A 23,996-nucleotide genomic window follows, 5' to 3' on the forward strand; every position below is an offset into this window, starting at 1 on the left:
AAAAAAAAGATGCTTTTAAATCTATGTAATCTTTATAAATAATAAGTAGGCCCTATGCATTTTTATATAAAATATACAGACCCCTGTGCAACCGACGCAAGCAAGCACACCCTACAATTTCCCCAGAAATTGTACCCTCTCTAGTTATTGGGTGTGCTCAAGCCTTCGGCGAGAGCACACTTATTATTATTTTTATTTCTTTTTGCCCCCCTAAAACTCAGTCAATATTTGGCCTACATAGACAACGTAGGTGTCAAAAGTTTCGTCTTGGTAGCGATTGAGTTGCTTCTATTGGAATTTATGTTCCGTTGTATGGTTTAAGTGGAAATTAAGTTTTTGTAGCGAAAAGTGAAGCTAACGGTGGCTAATTTGCTAGCCACAGTCACTGACGTTACTAACGTCACTAACGTCACGAAAACACGCGTGACTACCTTTGGCAGAACATTCGTTTCGCATCTGTTAACTTGGGAGATAGCTAGGCTAACTATAGCTTTACTGGAAGGCAGCTGCAGAAACGCCACAAGCAAAGAGGCCAGGGTGATAACTATTTATTACTTTGTGATATGACACACAATTGTGATGTGTAATGTACAGTATAAGCTGATATTATTAAGGAAGTACATCTACTTTCGGAAACAGTAGTCTACTATTTCACTGACGTATTAGCATCATGACATTAGCCTGTGTTGCCCGGGCAACACATACTACAGTAGTCTATGATGTAGCGTTATCTGTTTTCAATCGTTAAAATAAACATTCCTCACATATACATTTTCGTTGTAGGATTTATTCTGACATTAGTAAACGATTTGTTGGTGAAATTACCATTACCTGTGGTTTCAAACCAGTGTTGCTCACTGCAACGCTGTAGCCTACGCGAGACACACTACAAAAACATCTACAGTACACAGCTGTTTAGGAAATCAAACGGCGACAGAACATGTTCGGCACTCCCCTTACTTAAATCAAAAGTCTCTGACCACTAACCTGAACTTCATTGCCACAGCCTAAACTTTGTCAATCTGTTCATGAAAATAACTAATTTCAGCCTAAACCTTACAACGGAACGTTAAATCGAATTCAACCAACGCAATCGCTACCAAGACGAACACAGTAGTCTAGTACTGTACTGTAGTAGAATTTACCGGGGCAGCTTCTCCACACAGGGCTATATCGCATTTTGCGTTGTTACTGACAATGATCGCTACCAGTGAGCTTTTTATGAATGAGCGATTTTCCACTAAATAAATGTCAAGCTTATTTACGTTTTTGAGGGCATTTTTTCAGTTAGCAGATGGTAATGTTTGAATCGCGATTCCATCTTCTACTGCCGGTAACGTCGTAGAATAATCTTCAAAGGGGGTTCTTTATTCATGAATGAATGCAATATGAGTAGGCTAAATGCCTGAAAATATCATGAGAAGGGAAAACTTAAAAGGACGTTTAAGTCATAGAGATTAGGTCAATTTTTACACCGGTCTGCCAAATGTATTCGTTGATTCAGCTATGAGGCTGCCTCTTGCAGGGGAAATGAGAAGACATCATATTTCATTCTACACTTAACTCGTATTTTGAGTTGTAAATGAGCAGCAAAAAAAAGATGCTTTTAAATCTATGTAATCTTTATAAATAATAAGTAGGCCCTATGCATTTTTAGATAAAATATACAGAAATATCAGTTGTAAAATGTAATTAAAAAACGGACCCCTGTGCAACCGACGCAAGCAAGCACACCCTACAATTTCCACAGAAATTGTACCCTCTCTAGTTGGGTGTGCTTTGCCTTCGGCAAGGGCACAACCTTTGTTCTCTCACATATATATTATTATTTTTATTATTCTTTTTGCCCCCCTAAAACTCAGTCAATATTTGTCCTACATAGACAACCTAGGTGTCAAAAGTTTCGTCTTGGTAGTGATTGAGTTGCTTCTATTGGGATTTACGTTCCGTTGCATGGTTTAAGTGGAAATTAAGTTTTTGTGGCGAAAAGTGAAGCTAACGGTGGCTAATTTGCTAGCCAGTCAATGACGCTACTAACGTCACGAAAACTTGCGTGACTACCTCTAGCAGAACATTAGTTTAGCAGCTCGTTAACTTCTGGGAGATAGCTAACTGCTTTACTGCAAGGCAGCTGCAGAAACGCCACAAGCAAAGAGGCCAGGGTGATAACTATTTACTAATTTTACTTTGTGATATGACACACAATTGTGACGTGTAATGTACAATATAAGCTGATTTTATTAAGGAAGTACATCTACTTTCGGAAACGGTAGTCTACTATGTCACTGAAGTATTAGCATCATGACATTAGCCTCTGTTGCCCGGGCAACACATACTACAGTGGTCTATGATGCATCTGTTTTCAATCGTTAAAATAAACATTCCTCACATATACATTTTCGTTGTAGGATTTATTATGACATTAGATTACAAGTAAACGATTTGTGGGTGAAATTATCATTACCTGTGGTTTCAAACCAGTGTTGCTCACTGAAACGCTGTAGCCTACGCGAGACACTACAAAAACATTTACACAGCTGTAGGAAGTCAAACGGCGACAGAACATGTTCGGCACTCTCCTTACTTAAATCAAAAGTCTATCTAACTACTAACCTGAACTTCATTGCCACAGCCTAAACTTTGTCAATCTGTTCATGAAAATAATTAATTTCAGCCTAAACCGTACAACGGAACGTTAAATCCAATTCAACCAACGCAATCGCTACCAAGACGAACACAGCAGTAGTCTAGTACTGTACCGTAGTAGTACAATTTACCGGGGCAGCTTCTCCACACAGGGCTATATCGCATTTTGCGTTGTTACTGACAATGATCCCTACCAGTGAGCTTTTTATAAATGAGCGATTTTCCACTAAATAAATGTCAAGCTTATTTACGTTTTGGGGGCATATTTTCAGTTAGCAGATGGTACTGTTTGAATCGCGATTCCATCTTCTACTGCCGGGTAACGTCGTAGAATAATCTTCAAAGGGGGTTCTTTATTAATGAATGAATGCAATGAGTAGGCTAAATGCCTGAAAATATCATGAGAAGGGAAAAACTTAAAATGACGTTTAAATCATAGAGATTAGGTCAATTTTTACACCGGTCTGCCAAATTTATTAGTTTTGATTCAACGATGAGGCTGCCTCTTGCAGGGGAAATGAGAAGACCTATTTCATTCTACACTTCACTCGTATTTTCAGTTGTAAATGAGCAGCAAAAAAAATATGCTTTTAAATCTATGTAATCTTTATAAATAATAAGTATGCATTTTTATATAACATATACAGAAATATCAGTTGTAAAAATGTCATTCAAAAACGGACCCCTGTGCAACCGACGCAAGCAAGCACACCCTACAATTTCCCCAGAAATTGTACCCTCTCTAGTTTATTCTGAATTACTTATATATATATCTATGTTTGTATTTACAGAAACCACACACACACTCACATATATACAAACCCACATACTAAATAATCTGAGAGAAACTACTATCCCAGCTCCAATCCTGTCAGTTCATAAATAAAGAATACATTTCTGGATACAACGTCTGATCACTGGAACCCTGCATGACATCACAGAGTTCTGACCGGACTCCCCACAGTGTTTTTAACTAACCCAACCACCAGATAGTTTTACTATTTTTCAATGGTCCTTCGAGCCGGATAAGCAAATTGCTGTGGAAAGATGCAACATCCGGAGCCAAATGAGACGGTCGTCAGAAACAAAAGACAGGTACCAGTACCCTCCTACCTGTCGGACTACGACCTAAGCGGACCAGGGTCCCAGAGACGGTTCCGTACCCAGGATCTCCAGATTACACAAGATGACCAGCTGCTACCGGAGTCAGGGGCTCCCTCCAGGGCTATATCACCTGAGAGTCAAAGCGGTGTACCAGACCAATGCATGCTGACAGAAGAATGGAGACAGATGCTGGAGACCATGAGAGATGATCAGGAAGATTTGCGCCAGCAAATGAGTCAGGTACCAGATTTGACTACCAGGTGGCAGCAAGTGAACCAAGAGAATGCAGTCCTGAAGCAGCAGTCTAGCCAGGTACCAGAACTTGTGGCTGCTCTGCAGGAGATGAAGCAACAGAACATTGAGCTTCGGCAACAATTCCAGAGACTGGTAACAGAGATAAGAGCCCCACCCGTAGCTGCTACACCACAACCACGTCTACGTTCCTGCTTGTCACCAGGCCTGGATGATGGAGGGCAAGAGAGACATCACCCAGCACCGGCTTGGATGCAAGACACAGTGCATCCAGCTGATCGTAGAGAGGCCTATCCCCCCCCTCCTGGCTCAGGTGATGAGCTAGCTGAGGATCTCCTCCGCCTTAGAGTCACACACCAGACGAAAGAAGACCCCTCTGGTACACCATATTATTCTGCCCCTCCCCAAGTAAGTTACCCTCGTGCAGACCAGTATGGTCAGAGAACCCAGCCGCATCAAACCTTTGGTGCACGCGAGCGTTGGTGTAGAACAGCCGCATCATCTAAACTACGCAGACCTGCCAATCACCCAAGAGCGTATCTACAGAGGGCCTAAGCCATCAATCCCACATCTGATCTCACCATTACTCCGGCAGCCCTACCCACGTCGGAACCTGCAGCCAGCCTTCCCAGTAAACCAGAGGAGGGGAGAGCCTACTGTCCTTACTGCGACGATGACCACTATCTGAACAGCTGTGCTAGCTTCAAGCAGCTGAACAAGGAACAAAAGGTAGCATGGATCAAGGGTAACAACAGGTGCTGGCGTTGTGGTCGCCGTCATCAAGCAGCTAAGTGCACACTAAAGGCCCCTTGCAAGACATGCAACAGAAGACATCTGCTTGTGCTGCACGAGGTGAATGAGAGAGTAGAAGGGAAAGAGCCAGCAACAGAGAACTGTCTCGTAAACACGGCCGGTAAAGTTCTGTATGTCTATCGTCCAGCATACAACTGTAAAGTGCTCTTGAAAATAAGTAAAGTCGTCCTAAGAAATAGTGACAAGTCCCTGGAGGCATATGCGATCCTAGATGATGGTTCAGAGCGAACCATCCTTCTCCATGCAGCATTGAAGAAGCTAGGCCTAAAGGGCAAGCCAGAGGAGCTGGCTCTTCGCACCGTCAGACAAGAGCTGCAGACGCTGCACGGGGTGGTCGTGTCGTTCACTATATCCCCTGTCGCTGAGCCAAAGAAGAAGTACAAGATTCAGAGTGCATTCTCCGCGGAGCAGCTAGGGCTGGCAGAGCACACTCATCCTGTCAGCGCACTGCAGCAGAAGTACAGACACTTAGCCAGGTTGCCCCTCAAGCCGCTGAATAGAGTGCACCCGGTGCACCCTGCTGGCTCTGACTGCATACACCTCATCACCCCCATAGAGCCTGTTCGATTGGGTCCACCCGGTGGGCCAGCCGCGGTGAGGACACGTCTGGGATGGACTTTGCAGGGTCCAGCTCAAGACATAAAGCTCAACCTCGATGCACCTCAATGTCTCTTCACATCTATATCATCCCCGACAGAGTTGTGTTCTCATGTGGAGAAGTTGTGGCAGATGGATGTGCTTCCGTATCATAGTGAGAAGTTGGTCGTAAGGTCACGTCAAGACCAGGAAGCCATACACTTGCTTCAAGAGCAGACAGTGAGAGTGAAGGTTGACGGTATTGAGCGCTATGCCACACCTCTCCTTCAAGTCAAACACATGCCTCAGCTACACGCCTCATTGGAGTCTGTGCTGCCGCAACTGAGAGGCATTGAGAAGCGGTTGGTGAAGGCCCCAGAACAAGCTGCCGCCTACGAGGCAGAGATTCAAAAGTTAGAATATGCAGGTTACGTAGTGAAGTTGGAGCCACATCAAGTGGATGAAACTGAGGAGGCATGGTATATACCGCATCATATAGTCCAGCACAACGGAAAGAACCGGGTGGTGTATAACTGCTCATTTCAGTACCAAGGTTGCAATCTGAATGAGCTCCTGCTTTCAGGCCCTGCCTTAGGCTCCTCGTTACTGGCTGTGCTGCTACGTTTCCGAGAGCACTCCATCGCCTTCAGCAGTGACATACGTGGGATGTTTCACCAGGTGCGGCTGCTCCCGAAGGATAGACCCTTTCTGCGGTTCCTGTGGCGAGACCTACAGCGAGACAGTCCGCCAAGGGTGTATGAGTGGCAAGTCCTTCCCTTCGGAACAACCTGCAGTCCATGTTGTACAACGTTCGCATTACAGAAGCACGTGTTTGACCATACCCAGCCAGATGACGATGTTCGAGCTGCTATCGAGAAGTCATTCTACATGGATAACTGTCTGCATAGCCTCAGATCACAAGAAGCTGCCAGGGGTCTGGTAGACAAAATGCGCTATCTCCTGGCCGAAGGGGGATTTGAGTTGAGACAGTGGGCGAGTAATGACTCATCCATCATTACTCACCTTCCCTCCGAAGTCAGATTGGACAGCTCTGAGCTATGGCTCAGTCACGGTCAACCAGATGTCCAGGAGCCTGCCCTTGGTTTGCACTGGCACTGTCAGTCCGACACCCTTGCCTACAAGCATCGTACAGTCGAGTATTCTGTAGCCACAATGAGGAACATATACAGTTAGGTCCATAAATATTTGGACATTGACACAATTTTCATCATTTTGGCTCTGTATACCACCACAATGGATTTTAAATGAAACAATCAAGATGTGCTTTAAGTGCAGACTTTCAGCTTTAATTTCAGGGTATTTACATCCAAATCAGGTGAACGGTGTAGGAATTACAACACATTTTATATGTGCCCCCCCCCCTTTTTAAGGGACCAAAAATAATTGGACAAACTAACATAATCATAAATCTAATTGTCACTTTTAATACTTGGTTGCAAATCCTTTGCAGTCAATGACAGCCTGAAGTCTGGAACCCATAGACATCACCAGACGCTGGGTTTCGTCCCTGGTGATGCTCTGCCAGGCCTCTACTGCAACTGTCTTCAGTTCCTGCTTGTTCTTGGGGCATTTTCCCTTCAGTTTTGTCTTTAGCAAGTGAAATGCATGCTCAATTGGATTTAGGTCGGGTGATTGACTTGGCCATTGCAGAACATTCCACTTCTTTGCCTTAAAAAACTCTTTGGTTGCTTTCGCAGTATGCTTCGGGTCATTGTCCATCTGCACTGTGAAGCGCCGTCCTATGAGTTCTGAAGCATTTGGCTGAAACTGAGTAGATAATATTGCCAGAAACACTTCAGAATTCATCCTACTGCTTTTGTCAGCAGTCACATCATCGATAAATACAAGGGAACCAGTTCCATTGGCAAGTTGATCTTGGTCTCATCTGTCCATAGGATGTTGTTCCAGAACTGTACAGGCTCTTTTAGATGTTTTTTGGCAAACTCTAATCTGGTCTTCCTGTTTTTGAGACTCACCAATGGTTTACATCTTGTGGTGAACCCTCTGTATTTACTCTGGTGAAGTCTTCTCTTAATTTTTGACTTTGACACAGATACACCTACCTCCTGGAGAGTGTTCTTGATCTGGCCAACTGTTGTGAAGGGGTTTTTCTTCACCAGGGAAAGAATTCTTCTGTCATCCACCACAGTTGTTTTCCGTGGTCTTCCGGGTCTTTTGGTGTTGCTGAGCTCACCAGTGCGTTCTTTCTTTTTAAGACCAAACAGTTGATTGAGCCACACCTAATGTTTTTGCTATCTCTCTGATAGGTTTGTTTTGATTTTTCAGCCTAACGATGGCTTGCTTCACTGATGGTGACAGCTCTTTGGACTTCATATTGAGAGTTGACAGCAACAGATTCCAAACACAAATACCATACTTGAATGAACTCTAGACCTTTTATCTGCTCCTTGTCAATGAAATAACGAACTCCCATGAGGGAATAACATACACCTGGCCATGGAACAGCTGAGCAGCCAATTGTCCAATTACTTTTGGTCCCTTAAAAAGGGGGGGGCCACATATAAAATGTATTGTACTTCCTACACCGTTCACCTGATTTGGATGTAAATACCCTGAAATTAAAGCTGAAAGTCTGCACTTAAAGCACATCTTGATTGTTTCATTTCAAATCCATTGTGGTGGTATACAGAGCCAAAATGATGAAAATTGTGTCAATGTCCAAATATTTATGGACCTAACTGTATAAAGTCCTAGCCAGCCAATATGATCCTCTTGGCTACATTGTGCCATACACAACCAGAGCAAAGGTCCTTGTGCAACGCTTATGGGACAACCAACGAGAGTGGGATGACCCACAGCTACCACAAGAGTTACTAAGTTTGTGGCGCTCATGGGAATCAGAGCTGGGACACCTGCCAAAGATAAAGCTACCCAGGTGTTACACCAGCCCAGAGATGGACCACCTCAGCAGTGTAAGAAATATCCATGTGTTTTGTGATGCTTCAGAGCAAGCATATGGATCTGTGGCCTATCTCAGGACTGAGAATATAGGGGGTAGAGTGAAGGTCTCCTTCCTTGCTGCCCGGTCCCGAGTAGCTCCCAAGAAACAACAATCCATCCCTCGTCTTGAGCTGTGTGGAGCCCTCACCGGTGCTCAGCTCTTTAAGGTCATCGCTACTGAGTTGACCCTCCCCATCCGTAGCTGCATCTTGTGGTCTGACTCAATGACTGTTCTTACATGGTTGCTGTCCGACTCATGCCACCACAAAGTTTTTGTTGGCACTCGAGTAGCGGAAATCCAAGAGCTGACAGGTTCTGCAACATGGCGCTATGTCCCATCCAGAGACAACCCGGCCGATGACCTCACTCGAGGACTCGCTCTACAGGAACTGGGCGGTGATAGCCGTTGGACCCAAGGCCCAGCGTTGCCGTTAACGGGGTGGCCTGAACAACCAAGTTTATCATGCAACGAGTCTGAAAGTGAGGCAAAACAACCTGCTGTTACTGTTCTGACAATCTCAAGTCCGTCCCTGTCTGACATACAGCAACACCTGACTCTGCAAGACTACTTAGTAGCCACTGCACGCCAACTTCAGGGGGCAACGGATCCTGCAGCCCCCCTGACAGCTGATGACTATGTTGTTGCTGAAAGGGAAGCCCTGCTACAGGCACAAAGAGACTCCTTTCCTAATGAAGTAGCCCAGTTTATGGCTAGTAAATCGGTGCTAAAATCTAGCCGTCTTATGTCTCTTGCTCCAGAGCTTGACAAGGCAACAGGACTCATCAGAGTTGGTGGGCGCCTCCGCCGCAGCAGCGACCTCACATCGGATGCGATGCACCCTATTGTCCTTGACCCTCAGCATCCACTTACCCGGTTGATCATACAGGATTACGATATCAAACTACATCATCCTGGGCCAGAGAGGGTGTTCGCTGACATCAAGAGACGATATTGGGTTCTACGCGGGCGTGAGGAGGTACGTCGCCATCAGAGGAAATGTGTAGGTTGCAAGAAGAGAGGTCGTCCAGATCCGCCCAAGATGGCCGACCTTCCCCCAGCGAGACATCGCATCTTCAAGCCTGCATTCTACTCTACGGGTGTTGATTGTTTTGGGCCATATGTTGTCAATATTGGCCGCTTCAAGATCAACTGGCCGGTAAACAGATTAGGTTCAGCTTCAACCCGCCAGGATCGCCGCACTTCGGAGGATGTTGGGAAAGAGAGATCCGCTCTCTCAAAACTGCACTCCAAGTTACCATAGGGGCCCAAACAGTCACCGAGGAGGTGCTACACACTGTCCTTATCGAGATTGAGGGGATTCTCAATTCCAAGCCTCTTGGGTACACCTCGTCAGATGTGGCGGACCTTGACCCCATCACCCCCAATTGTCTCCTTATGGGGCGGCGGGATGCCTCCCTACCACAGGTCGTTTACGACAGCTCTGAGATGTTGGGTCGGAAAAGATGGCGACATAGTCAGATACTAGCTTATCACTTCTGGAAACATTTCCTTAGGTACTACCTTCCAGGACTCCAGGCCCGGCTGTGAAATATTTTACTGTTTTTCTACAGGTACACTCTTGCACTTCATGCACTTGCACTTTGAGTTTCATGTTGTTTAATTGTAACTTGTTTAACTGCATGCTCTTATGGTTCTTCCCTTTGGCACTTATTTGGTTTTTCACAAGGTATGCTTAATTTTTTGGCTGCTCGCAATGTTTGGGGCTATGATCAGTGACCTATGCTCTTTTGTAAATCTCTCTCTTGGAAGTTGCTTTGGATAAAAGCGTCTGCTAAATGCATAAATCTAAATGTAAATGTTGTTGCTAAAGGCGGAAATTCAGCTCTTTCAGGCGACACGCCCCCCCAGTCTCAAGCAGAGAAGACTGCTCACTATTTCAAAGCCTAATTTAACATTCTTTTAGTTAACAACACATTTTTCTGTGGTGTGATTAACTTAAAACTAATTTTCAATTCCACTTTACCGCATCTTCAAGATATTCAGCTAAGAATGGGGCATACCACACAGTTTTTTTCTTGGATTTTGGGCTGTGGAAAGTGGAAAATGTACTCTCCCCTCTAAACCCCTGGGGTACTTGCAATTGGATTTGTATGTTCCGTATGGCATTTTGCGCCTTAAAGACCGAAAGCTTGACGGAGCTTCAAGTAGTGACCGGTAGCTAAGGTAGGATTGGTCAAAGCCGTTTTGGGGCGGAGCTTTTGCGATAGGTCTGAGTTTGAACGGGTGAGATGTGAATGAGACCAATTGGTAAATAAGATGCCATTTTAAAGGCCATTGATTTTTAAGATGAACAAAAGTGTGCTAAAGTATGTGATTTGTTTTTGCAAAAACTTTATTTTGAATTGCTATTTGAGCGAAAACAATGGAATTGGCTTAGAGTTTAGCGGTCTACAGTCTTGTTCATACGTGAGCTTCACGGTTTCAGAATTGTGTACATAGTAAAAAAAACTATATAATACTACAATTTGAGTACATATTGACCTTACCTCTCCAGGCCAAGCTGTCTCAGTGATTTCTCCCAGGCTGAACCTGTAACAACAACACAGTTCCATTAGCTCGTTCATCCCAGGATCCTCCAGCTCTCCAGGCACACACTGACACACACTCTAGATTCTTTTGGTCCAACATCTTACATCCCTCGTCTTTTTAATTGCAGGAGTGTGGTCACCGGTTGACTGCCATGTCCCAAATGGAGCCAATACAAGTGCCGCTGGGGCCTTGTTTATATCAGGATCCATCGTGTTCTCTTCAAATGTAGAGTTTAAGAAAGTATTGTATGCTTATTGTAGGTGTGGTTGTGAGACAAAATATTAAAACAATGTCATTGACTTTAGTTTGCGCCTGTATTTTACAAGGTTAGGTTATTCAAACTAAATGTGTCTGTTAAATAACTTATTTCTGTAATAATATCTCAGTACAGATTTGTTTGTGTTTTACCAGTTGACAGTCCCCTGTGGATTTGCAATCCTAGTGGTTGTTGCACTGTCTGCTTAGTTTACAATCAGGACTGTTGTGGATTTGCTATTTTCAGTCAGCACATGCCTTGTCTGCCAGTTGACCAACAGCAGGCTAACATCAATCCAACTCAGAAAAAGAGATTTCAGTAGTGAGTCATAAAATTACAGGATTATAATACACACATTGGGGGTTTTAAATCCAGTGTGTGTATCTCTGTGTATTATTACAGGTTAGATGTATTTATAGAATTGGGCTGTGCATCCTGTGGAAGATGATGCTTATCAAGGTTACTGACAGAACACAACACACATTCAAACATCCATGCACACATACAAACACACACCCATCCCCCACACGCTTACACACACTCATACACAAAGGTTTCAAAGTTTCTATTTTAGCTGGCAGGCCTTCAGTGTGGTAAGAGATGAAAGGTCTTCTGGTTTCTGGCATCTAGAGAAATCCAACACACACATATGCACACACACACACATACCCACGCTTGTGCACACACACATACCCATGCTTGTGCACACACACTTGCCCCAGTGCAGAAAACAAAGGCCCATTAATCAGCACAGAAAGGAGGAGGAGGGAGGTCTTACTAAGTGGCTCTGTTCTGGGATCCCACAACTTCTATCAGCTGCCCTGCTGCAACTGGACTTCTATCAGAATCAATACCGTTCTCTTCAAATGTAGAGTTTAAAAAGTAAAATATGTTCTCACATTATGTTATCCTCTTCTGTCCCATCCCTGATGTGGCCAGTGTTGTCAAAGTGACCACTGCAGATGTACTATATTTCACATCCTGATTCCCTTCCTCTACCCCGGAGCCTCTGATAACCCTACACACCCAGACCACTCAAAGCACAAACTCTGATTCTGTCCCTCTACCCCAGACCCCAGAACCCCATGACCTCCTCAGACCTCCCAATACTCTCCAGACCCTCCAGACCTCCCCAGACCCTCCAGACCTCCCCAGACCCTCCAGACCCCTTTAGACCCCCCAGACCTCCCCAGACCCTCCAGACCCCTTTAGACCCCCCAGACCTCCCCAGACCCTCCAGACCTCTTTAGACCCTCCAGACCTCTTTAGACCCTCCAGATCTCCCCAGACCTCCCCAGACCCTCCAGACCTCTTTAGACCCTCCAGATCTCCCCAAACCCCCCAGACCTCCCCAGACTCTCCAGACCTCTTTAGACCCTCCAGCCCTCCATACCCTCCAGACCTCCCCAGACTCTCCAGACCTCTTTAGACCCTCCAGCCCTCCATACCCTCCAGACCTCCCCAGACTCTCCAGCCCCTCCAGCCCTCCCCTGACTCTCCAGCCCCGTACAGACCCTCCAGACCTCCCCAGACCCTCCAGACCTCCCCAGACTCTCCAGCCCCTCCAGCCCTCCCCAGACTCTACAGCCCTCCCCAGACCCTCCAGACCTCCCCAGATCCTCCAGCCCTCCCCAGACTCTACAGCCCTCCCCAGACCCTCCAGACCTCCCCAGATCCTCCAGCCCTCCCCAGACTCTCCAGCCCCTCCAGACCTCCCCAGACTCTCCAGCCCTCCCCAGACTCTCCAGACCCTCCAGCCCTCCCCAGACTCTCCAGCCCTTCCCAGACTCTCCAGACCCTCCAGACCTCATTAGACCCTCCATATCTCCCAATACTCTCCATACCCTCCAGCCCTCCCCAGACTCTCCATACCCTCCAGACCTCCCCGACCCTCCAGACCTCCCCAGACTATCCAGCCCCTCCAGCCCACCACAGACTCTCCATACCCTCCAGCCCTCAACAGACTCTCCATACCCTCCAGACCTCCCCAGACCCTCCAGACCTCCCCAAACTCTCCAGCCCTCCCCAGACTCTCCATACCCTCCAGACCTCCCCAGACCCTCCAGACCTCCCCCGACTCTCTAGCCCCTCCAGCCCTCCCCAGACTCTCCAGACCTCTTTAGACCCCCCAGACCTCCCCAGACTCTCCATACCCTCCAGCCCTCCCCAGACTCTCCATAGCCTCCAGCCCTCCCCAGACTCTCCAGCCCCTCCAGACCTCCCCAGACCTGTCCATATCCTCCAGCCCTCCCCAGATTCTCCAGCCCTCCCCAGACTCTCCAGCCCTCCCCAGACTCTCCAGCCCCTCCAGCCCTCCCCAGACTCTCCAGACCCTCCAGACCTTCCAGACCTCCCCAGATCCTCCAGCCCTCCCCAGACCAGCGGTGTTGGAGGTGTAGAAGTACAGGAAGTAGTGACGATAGCTACAGGAGACAAAAGCATGTTTGTGTGAATGACTTCTTCCTGTTTGGCTCTGAGTTTCCTCTCCATGTTGATGTATATTATAGATTTAGGAGAGGAGTCAAACCTGATGTCATGATTAGTTGCACTTGGTAGAGACCATATGTGAGCTCCATGAAATAATTACAATAAACAAATAACTGTAACCCCTGACCTAATCTAAAGTATCACACTGAGATCCATAAGCTGTTACATGTCCTAACTCTGCTGGGCCTACCTACTCTAACTCTATTGGGTCTACCCTCTCTAACACTGCTGGGTCCACTCATTGTAAATAACTTTCAACACTTACTCAGCACTGGGCTTCTGCTAACAAGGACACTCCAGTCAGTCAGTCAGTTTGTTTGGGGAGGTCTTGATCACTTACAGCGTGGCCTGTATTTTGGATAATTGGGTAGGCTTTAACAAGCTGTGCTCTGATTGGTTCCGCTTTAACAACCTCGGCTTGATTGGCTGACTATTCTTTTAGACACTCTTCTTTAATCTCAGCCCCATCTTGAGTGCAGATGTTAAGGTTTATTGCCACAAAAATCTAAAGATTTTTTTGTTACTTGATAACAAAGTAACAAAAGTATTCCTTTCAAATAGCCACTGCCCAAGCTGGAGCGGGTTAATGACTCACAATCCAAGATAGAGCAGACGCGGAGATCCAGTATTAGAATTCCAACAAAAATAGCATTTATTATGCATTAATGTCAACAAAAATATTTCCTGTGGCATTTCAGTGCAAACAAAATACGAATTGTTTCTTTTAGTCTGCAGTAGTTTGTGTTTGTTTGTGGTCAAAAAGCTGTTCCACTACCCCGTCTAAACAAGGATTCTACGGTGGCCGACATGTGCAAACGCGCTGCAAATTATGAAAACACATGCAAATAGACAAAACACAAGCAAATTAAGAAAACATCTTCATGAACTTGACAACACATGCACAGCATTCAGCAAACGCGCTGCAAATACACACAACACAACCAAATACATAAACGCGCTGCAAATACATAAACGCGTTGCAAAAACGAAAGCACGCAAACCAAAAACGCTGCAAATACATAAACGCGTTGCAAAAACGAAAGCACGCAAACCAAAAACGCTGCAAATACATAAACGCATTGCAAAAACGAAAGCACGCAAACCAAAAACGCTGCATAAAGAGAGAGAACATATGAGAGGTTTGTTTTGGAAATGGGACCAAAATCGAAGTTGCTCTTTTGAAAAACTGTAAAAGAGGAGGGCCACATGTAAAAATGAATACTAACCATTTTATGTCGCCTCTTTACTTCGATGTTGGTCCAAACTTCTCATATGCTCTCTCTCTTTCGCTCCGTGGGGCCGAAAATCAAGCTGTTCCACTTAGCACTCCCCCTAGAGGCCTGGTCAACTTCCGTTGAGAAAACTGGATGCAGCGTTTTTGGTTTGCGTGCTTTCGTTTTTGCAAGGCGTTTATGTATTTGCAGCGTTTTTGGTTTGCGTGCTTTCGTTTTTGCAACGCGTTTATGTATTTGCAGCGCGTTTATGTATTTGGTTGTGTTGTGTGTATTTGCAGCGCGTTTGCTGAATGCTGCGCATGTGTTGTCAAATTCATGAAGATGTTTTCTTAATTTGCTTGTGTTTTGTCTATTTGCATGTGTTTTCTTAATTTGCAGCGCGTTTGCACATGTCGGCCACCGTAGGATTCTCTTTCCAAAAGGTGCCACGGCTTTCCTCTGATTGAATAGGCACCTCCCTTGGCTAACACAGAATCCCCCCCCCCCAAAAAAAGTAGCGTACATTAACATTCAGATTCATACATCCACAAACCATAATTTTAAAAGATTTCTCAGGCCTAATCAATGTGAAGTTAATTGTGGCTCCAACAACCATATAGGAACACTAGAGTTCTCTAACACTTTGCTGCCAGAAGTTTGGCCAGGTTCTGGTGTGCGGGTTTAGGGTTAGTTGAGTCAATCTTACAGTTAAAGCTAGGCTCCATGCGTCCGTTGGCCAGCAAGCTGGAGATGGTGACCTGGTAGGTGATCTGCATGAGCAGGAAGCTCAGGCTGGTGACACACAAGGACTTCAGCAGACTGCCTGTACGACCTGGAAAGATGACACACAGGGAGATTCAGACATCCACAACAGACAAGTAGAGGTGACATTACCATGTTTCTGATTTGTAGAACATCTTTGTCATGAAGCCAATAGGAGCAGCAGAAGATTTCAAGGTGCAGTAGAGAGGGAGACACATGATACAAGAAGTTTGATTGAGGAGCAACTGTAAGAGGTGTGTGTGTTTGTGTCTGCATGTGTGTGTGCCCATATGGATGCAGGACAGGTAGCCTGAAGACCCTCAAACATGTTGAGTCCAGCATGGTTCTCTCAGCTTTCTTTCTGCTTACTGCCTGAACTTTCACCTCTTTCAACTTAGGGTTGAGTCATCCAGCAGCAGCTCCTCCTGGCTAGCTGGCTGCAGTTCCAGAGCTGGCTGCTTTAGTCATAAACACAACATCTGACTGCAGAGGCCAGAGATACATGCAAAGTGGTCATGCTTAGGTAAGGAAAGGAGGGACAGAAGAACAGAAGGAGGGGAGGAGAGAAATGAGAGAATAACCCCGTTTAAGAGCCACAGCTGCTGTCACCAGGGTCCTGACAGCTGTTGTTGTAACACTTTGATTGTGTTTAAAACCTTTATGGAAACCTAGAAAAACCCAAGGCCCAGACAGAAGGAAAAAACAAGACTGCAAAAACTCTGCTATGGCTAACACTGGCTTACAACAGTGTTATGCTTAAGCTGATGTTGGGGCTAGTCAGCTTCAGGGTAACAACAGAACTGTTGTAGCTTGACTCCATCAGGAAAACAGCCATCCAGTATCTAATCATGCTTCATGATGTGACACAGCCCCTGAACCCACGCAGCCCTCCAGACCACAAGCTGCCAAAGAATCTGTTTCAGGAACAAAGCAGCTTCAGCCATGAGACTGGGAACTATGCCTCAGACTACAGACAGGCAGACAGGCAAGCAGGCAGGCAGGCAGGCAGGCAGGCAGCGAGGTAGGGGGGTAGGCAGACAGACAGGCAGACAGAAGGCAGGGGGGTAGGCAAGCTGACAGGCAGGCAGGTAGGTAGGAGGGTAGGCAGACAGACAGGCAGACAGAAAGGCAGGGGGGTAGGCAGGCTGACAGGCAAGCAGGCAGGGAAGCAGATAGAGGACCTGGTAGAGGAGCAGTTAGGCTAGGGTGAGGTTTAGAGGCGGGGGCAGGCTCAGGGAGAAGCTGGCTGAGATCATCAGGGCTAGCTGACACACAAGGTCAGGGTGATTGTGCTGCAGTGGATTGTGGGAGACACAGGAACAGGAAGTGCCAGCTCCTAAAGGACGCTGAGTCATTGACTTCCTGGGAAAAACAGACGAAAATCAGACCCACAAACTGAGAACCAGGGGCCCCTAGCAACGACCCCTCTGTCACAGTGACAACCTCCCTATTGAGTTGTTTCCTCAGGAAAGCCTTGTGTCTCCTATATACTTCACAGGTCCATGGTGTGTGTGTGTGATAAAGAGAGAAAGAGGGAGGGAGAGAGGAAATCAGGGAGAGAGAGAGAGGGAGGGAGAAAGGGAGAGAGATAAAGGAAAGGGAGAGAATGCAAGAGGGACTGAGAGAAGGACAGAGAGAGGGAGAGAGATGGAGAAGGAAAGGGAGAAAGGGACAGGGAGGTAGGGAGGGAGGGACAATGAAAGAGGAGGGCAGAGCAAGAAACAGAGAGAGAAAGAGAGAGAGTTGTTTGACATGAACTGTCAATGACATCTCTGTGGTTTTTTGTTCTAGTGGGGAAGAAGACATTCATTGTAAGCCCCAAGGCAAAGAGTTTCCTTCCCTACAAACACAAAAACACACACACAAATACGCCCTCACTCATTCATTCTCCCTTCTTCTCCAACACACAACCCCCCTTACACACACACACACCTCACACACAAACACGTGTTGCATGTTGAGGCAAGTGTGTGTAAGTGTGTGAAGCCAGAGCTGGAGAACACAGAGGCCTGTGAGGTAGTAGTAGACAGTAGTACTGTGACAAGACAGAAGTCTGTAGTACTGTGAGGACTGTGACCCTAGAGTGAACAGTAGAGGCCAAGTCCTGGCTCAGAGAGAGACAATAAAGCCAAGTTGTTTTCTGGTCTGAAACTCCTAGATTCAACCTAGTCCTGCATTATCACAGCTCTCCCTCCTATTCCAGATTATAGGAGCATGGGACTCAGTCCAAACCCAGACAGACTGGCGGAGCCCAAGCAGGCATGAGTCAGATCCAGAGGATGTCTTAAACCCTAACCCTGAGCCTAGCACTTAGAGGACACCAGGCTGAGATTCAAATCACTAAATGAATTTCTTCCTTTCACTGTCTCTTTATCTCTCCTATTGCCCCTCCCCTCACTCTCCTATTGCCCCTCCCCTCACTGTCCCCCAACCCTCTTCTTCTACCTCAACGATCTCCTCCCCTCTCAACCATTTCTCCCCTCTCTCTCCTTTCTCTTTGTCTCTCCCCTCTCTCTCCCTTCTCTCCACTCTCTCTCCCCTCTCTCTTTCTACTCTTCTACTCCCTACTTCCCTTGCTACTCCTCAGCACCCTTGTAGACCAGTGCTGTTTCTCCCATGTGCAGCAACCCTAAACATATGAGGTGGAGATTAGAAGCCTTGTTTAAGAAGCAAGGTGGGTGTGAAGTCAGTTACCTAAACATTAGTTACCCTTCGGTAGCCACCATACAGTTAGGTCCATAAATATTTGGACATTGACACAATTTTCATCATTTTAGCTCTGTATACCACCACAATGGATTTGAAATGAAACAATCAAGATGTGCTTTAAGTGCAGACTTTCAGCTTTAATTTCAGGGTATTTACATCCAAATCAGGTGAACGGTGTAGGAATTACAATACATTGTATATGTGGCCCCCCCCTTTTTAAGGGACCAAAAGTAATTGGACAATTGGCTGCTCAGCTGTTCCATGGCCAGGTGTATGTTATTCCCTCATGGGAGTTCGTTATTTCATTGACAAGGAGCAGATAAAAGGTCTAGAGTTAATTTCAAGTATGGTATTTGTGTTTGAAATCTGTTGCTGTCAACTCTCAATATGAAGTCCAAAGAGCTGTCACCATCAGTGAAGCAAGCCATCGTTAGGCTGAAAAATCAAAACAAACCTATCAGAGAGATAGCAAAAACATTAGGTGTGGCTCAATCAACTGTTTGGTACATTCTTAAAAAGAAAGAACGCACTGGTGAGCTCAGCAACACCAAAAGACCCGGAAGACCACGGAAAACAACTGTGGTGGATGACAGAAGAATTCTTTACCTGGTGAAGAAAAACCCCTTCACAACAGTTGGCCAGATCAAGAACACTCTCAAGGAGGTAGGCGTATCTGTGTCAAAGTCAAAAATTAAGAGAAGACTTCACCAGAGTAAATACAGAGGGTTCACCACAAGATGTAAACCATTGGTGAGTCTCAAAAACAGGAAGACCAGATTAGAGTTTGCCAAAAAACATCTAAAAGAGCCTGTACAGTTCTGGAACAACATCCTATGGACAGATGAGACCAAGATCAACTTGTACCAGAATGATGGGAAGAGAAGAGTATGGAGAAGGGAAGGAACTGCTCATGATCCAAAGCATACCACCTCATCAGTGAAGCATGGTGGAGGTAGTGTTATGGCGTGGGCATGTATGGCTGCCAATGGAACTGGTTCCCTTGTATTTATCGATGATGTGACTGCTGACAAAAGCAGTAGGATGAATTCTGAAGTGTTTCTGGCAATATTATCTGCTCAGATTCAGCCAAATGCTTCAGAACTCATAGGACGGCGCTTCACAGTGCAGATGGACAATGACCCGAAGCATACTGCGAAAGCAACCAAAGAGTTTTTTAAAGCAAAGAAGTGGAATGTTCTGCAATGGCCAAGTCAATCACCTGACCTAAATCCAATTGAGCATGCATTTCACTTGCTAAAGACAAAACTGAAGGGAAAATGCCCCAAGAACAAGCAGGAACTGAAGACAGTTGCAGTAGAGGCCTGGCAGAGCATCACCAGGGACGAAACCCAGCGTCTGGTGATGTCTATGGGTTCCAGACTTCAGGCTGTCATTGACTGCAAAGGATTTGCAACCAAGTATTAAAAGTGACAATTAGATTTATGATTATGTTAGTTTGTCCAATTATTTTTGGTCCCTTAAAAAGGGGGGGGGGCACATATAAAATGTGTTGTAATTCACCTGATTTGGATGTAAATACCCTGAAATTAAAGCTGAAAGTCTGCACTTAAAGCACATCTTGATTGTTTCATTTAAAATCCATTGTGGTGGTATACAGAGCCAAAATGATAAATTGTGTCAATGTCCAAATATTTATGGACCTAACTGTATACTCTGAATGGGGAGTTTATGTAGGTTATGTACTGAGGTTAGAAACCCCCCTGGCCCGGTTCCTACCCTGCATGGTGGTTCTGCTGGGTTCTGAGAAGAGTGGGATGAGCAGGAGGTAGATGAGGTAGACCAACGACAGCCCACTGTACCGGAACAGACATGCTGCAAAACACAAACACATGTCAGAATATACACAACACACAAGGCACCCCAAAACATCTTCCAACTCAGAGCAGACATACAGCACAAAACACACACTTCCTGGGACATGTTGTTGAGTAATAAACTGCAGTGCTGTAGTTAATTATAAAGAAGCCAAGACACTCAGCAGTGAGGGTTCTGATTATAGAGTCTAACTGTATATCTACTAAAGGAAACACTCCTGCAGTCTATAGTAATCTGCATTCTATGCATGCATACATCCATATCCATCCACAAACCTAGTTCACCTAGTATGTACAAACCCTCTCTAGTCCACCTACTAAACCTCCCTGGTTCACCTAGTGTGTACTAACCCTCTCTAGTCCACCTAGTGTGTACTAACCCTCTCTAGTTTATCTAATGTGTACTAACGCTCTCTAGTTCACCTAATGGGTACTAACCCTTTCTAGTCCACCTACTAAACCTCCCTGGTTCACCTAGTGTGTACTAAAACTCTCTAGTCCACCTAGTGTGTACTAACCCTCTCTAGTCCACCTAGTGTATACTAACCCTCTCTAGTTCACCTAATGTGTACTAACATTCTCTAGTTCACCTAATGGGTACTAACCCTCTCTAGTCCACCTAGTGTGTACTAACCCTCTCTAGTTCACCTAATGTGTACTAACATTCTCTAGTTCACCTGATAGGTACTAACCCTCTCTAGTCCACCTAGTGTGTACTAACCCTCTCTAGTCCACCTAGTGTATACTAACCCTCTCTAGTTCACCTAATGTGTACTAACATTCTCTAGTTCACCTAATGGGTACTAACCCTCTCTAGTCCACCTAGTGTGTACTAACCCTCTCTCGTCCACCTAGTGTGTACTAACCCTCTCTAGTTCACATAATGTGTACTAACCCTGTGCTCCTTTCATCTTGGCCATATTCAGACTGCTGCAGCACAGTCCAGAATCCCAGACAGACCCCAGCTACAGAGCTGGGGGTAGGGGGCTGGAGTCTTTGGACACACAAAAGGTCCTTTCAGGTGCAGTATGTGTGTGTGTGGTGGGGGGATCAGAGCCATATATCTGGCTCTGGCTGGAGGTTTCATGAGCAGCCTCAAATACAGACAGGAAACAGTTTAGATAAAACTGTATGAATAGTCTGACTATGATGTCAAGGGACAGAGGACAGAGTAAGGGGAGCTGGAGGATTAATATTGTAATATTAATTTATTAATCTACATTCACTGTATTTCCTTCTCCCCCTCCACCCTCCCTCCTTCTGTGCCTCTCACTCTGCTTATCACTCTATTTCTCTCTCCAGTCCGTCTCTTTCAGAATGTCATGCCTAACATAACTTCTTGTTTTAAGGCAGAGTCTGGAAAACACAGAGAAACAGCTGCACGATTGATTAGAATATTCTGAAGGTGAAGGACATGATCATCTTGACATTAACAGAGGTCTTAGCCTGTATCTCCGAGACTAATGGGATGGGCACATCTGTAACTACCCCACTCTCATGATATGTGTGTTGTGCTATTGAGTGTATCTGCAACAATAGTGCTGTATCTGTTGTTCTGTCTGATGAGAATAGTAGGCCTATGTGTTGTGACAGGGCACCTTTCGCAAAATTAATTCGATTTCACTTCATTATGTGATTGATATGGAATATACAATTCACATTCAACAAACAAATGTATGCAGCAGAGAGTAACAACCGAACACATTGTTTGAATTATATTATTTTAATTTCTCGCATTTTCAGCAGAAAGCTCTGAGATGGGAACCCATTTGTTATTTAATCCATCAAAACTAGCCTTTTGCCAAGCGCAGAAACATTTACGTAGGCAACAAAATTGTTTATCTGGTCAAACTGTTTATTCCGAAGTGGAGAATTAGTATGTACATTATCAACAGACATCTCAAATCAACTTCAGATGTGATAATCATTTTTTACTTTCTTATGAATAGGTACATTAGACTGCTTTCCAGATTTGTGCACATAGCAATTTTAGGACTAAATAAAATTAAATGTTCTGATATTTTAACATACTTGCAGCGAGACAAACTGGAAGCAGGAGTCTGAAGATGAGCCCGCACACCAGTTCGGAGGCCATCGCTGCTTATCCAACACACCCACACTTCTAGTTATCTCCGCGCTGTTGTCCAGTCCTGTCGAAATTCTGGGTGAGAGAGCATTGTACCGTTGTAGTCTCTTGCGTACTCCGGTTGAGATTGTCAGCTCCGACAGCCTGAGAAGTTTCCCTGCTGCGCTCTGTCCCACTTCAGCAGGAGACCACACTCGACACCTCCAACATCTGGAGCGAAGCAGTCTTCAGGCGCTAGGAGAGGCTACAACACAACAAGCCACTGCACAGAAGGCTCTGTTGAGTTTGTTAAGTATTCATATTCACCCAACACATCATAGAACTGGATCGTGTTAAAACCGTCACAATTTGAAACATCTTAACTTTTCTTTTGGAGTTGCGTAAGAGTTCATCACATTGTCCTTCTCCGTGCCTTTGGAACAACACAGCCCTGGCGCATACTCTGCACAGCTGTAGCTTGTAAGGACATAACTGGCCTCCTCAATAGAGGGCGGAGTTAGACACCGACGCCTGGCTTTACGGAACATCTAGACCCGCCCAGGAGGGCCCCGCAGGCGTGGCAGTCGCATTCCAAGTTTCCTCCGGGTCAGGTAACTCAAACCCCCGCAGATTTCACGTCTCCTCTAAACTAAGGCCTGTTTACGAGTCAGTCTTGGCTTTGAAATACACATGCTTATAACACAGCTAGTCAACGTGGTTAGGTCTGTAAAATGTTGGCAATTAAGGTTTTTTCCACAGAAAGCCTTATGGAGTGGAATGCGGTTCTCAAAGAACCCGCTTGAATTAAGTTTTCAGCACACAAAAAAAGAAACAAGAAATGATCAGCGTGGCCTTTGAATCTTCATTGGATTGCGCAACAGTTGAGAATAGTACAAAAGTTAATAGTAGTGAATACACGCCCCTGGTGAAGGTTCCCAGACATGAACAGGTGGACCACACTGTCATCTAGAGGCCAGAGAGCAGCAGAGGTCAGTACCACTCAGGCGTCTTCCCCTACTAGAGGACTGGAAAGAAATACATGGAGAATCAGGGGCAGGAGAGAGAAGGACGGGAGAAAGAGAAGGAAAGGAGAAAGACAGACAAGAGAGAGAGAAGGACAGGACAGAGAGAAGGACAGGACAGAGAGAAGGAGAGAGAGGGGTAGGAGGGAGAGAAGGAGAGAGAAGGAAAGAAGAGAAAGAAGGAGAGAAAGGGGCAAGAGAGAGAAAGAGACGGAAAGAAGAGAGATGAAAGAGAGGGGCAGGAGAGAGAGGGGGGAGAGAGAAGGAAAGAAGAGAGGAGAGTGAGGGGCAGGAGAGAGAAAATAAGAGAGAAAGAAAAGAGAGGGTCAGGAGAGTGAGAAGGAGGGAGAGAGGAGGAGGAAGTACTGCAGAGAGAGATGGAGGGAGAGGGTTATTTTGCAACTTGTTTTTGTCTGAATAATATTTTCTTTTATTATTTTGATTGAACAGATGGTATGTTGACACAGACTTTATAACATTATACATTATACAAATCACAGAGCACATGTTAATGGTAATAATAAGTGTTCAATGAACCGCATAACATGTCAAGTGAGTCCCCTATAACATGTCTGATCATTCTTTATGCTATCTTAAGTTATATTTTTTTACCTTGTCTCAGCTACTATCAGTGCTTTAACACCTCTCTGGAGTATGTCAATGTAGGTATTATTTGCGAATTATAATGTAAGTATAAAAATATTTAAATGAAAAGTAACTAA

The 23,996-nt window shown here is 45.5% G+C and overlaps 1 protein-coding gene across 1 annotated transcript in view; it reads right to left on the reverse strand.

Annotated features, from left to right (window-relative positions):
• Positions 1-22,747, reverse strand: part of LOC134035123 (piezo-type mechanosensitive ion channel component 2-like) — a 113,644-nt gene extending 90,897 nt beyond the window's left edge. The window contains 4 exon segments of the mRNA XM_062479976.1: positions 10,882-10,924; positions 15,588-15,713; positions 20,090-20,185; positions 22,219-22,747. Coding sequence (XP_062335960.1) covers positions 10,882-10,924; positions 15,588-15,713; positions 20,090-20,185; positions 22,219-22,282 — 329 coding nt within the window. The 5' untranslated portion in view covers positions 22,283-22,747.
• Between the last annotated feature and the right edge of the window lie 1,249 nt (positions 22,748-23,996).

This window comes from Osmerus eperlanus, chromosome 15, assembly GCF_963692335.1.
Source record: "Osmerus eperlanus chromosome 15, fOsmEpe2.1, whole genome shotgun sequence".
Lineage (NCBI taxonomy): Eukaryota > Metazoa > Chordata > Actinopteri > Osmeriformes > Osmeridae > Osmerus > Osmerus eperlanus.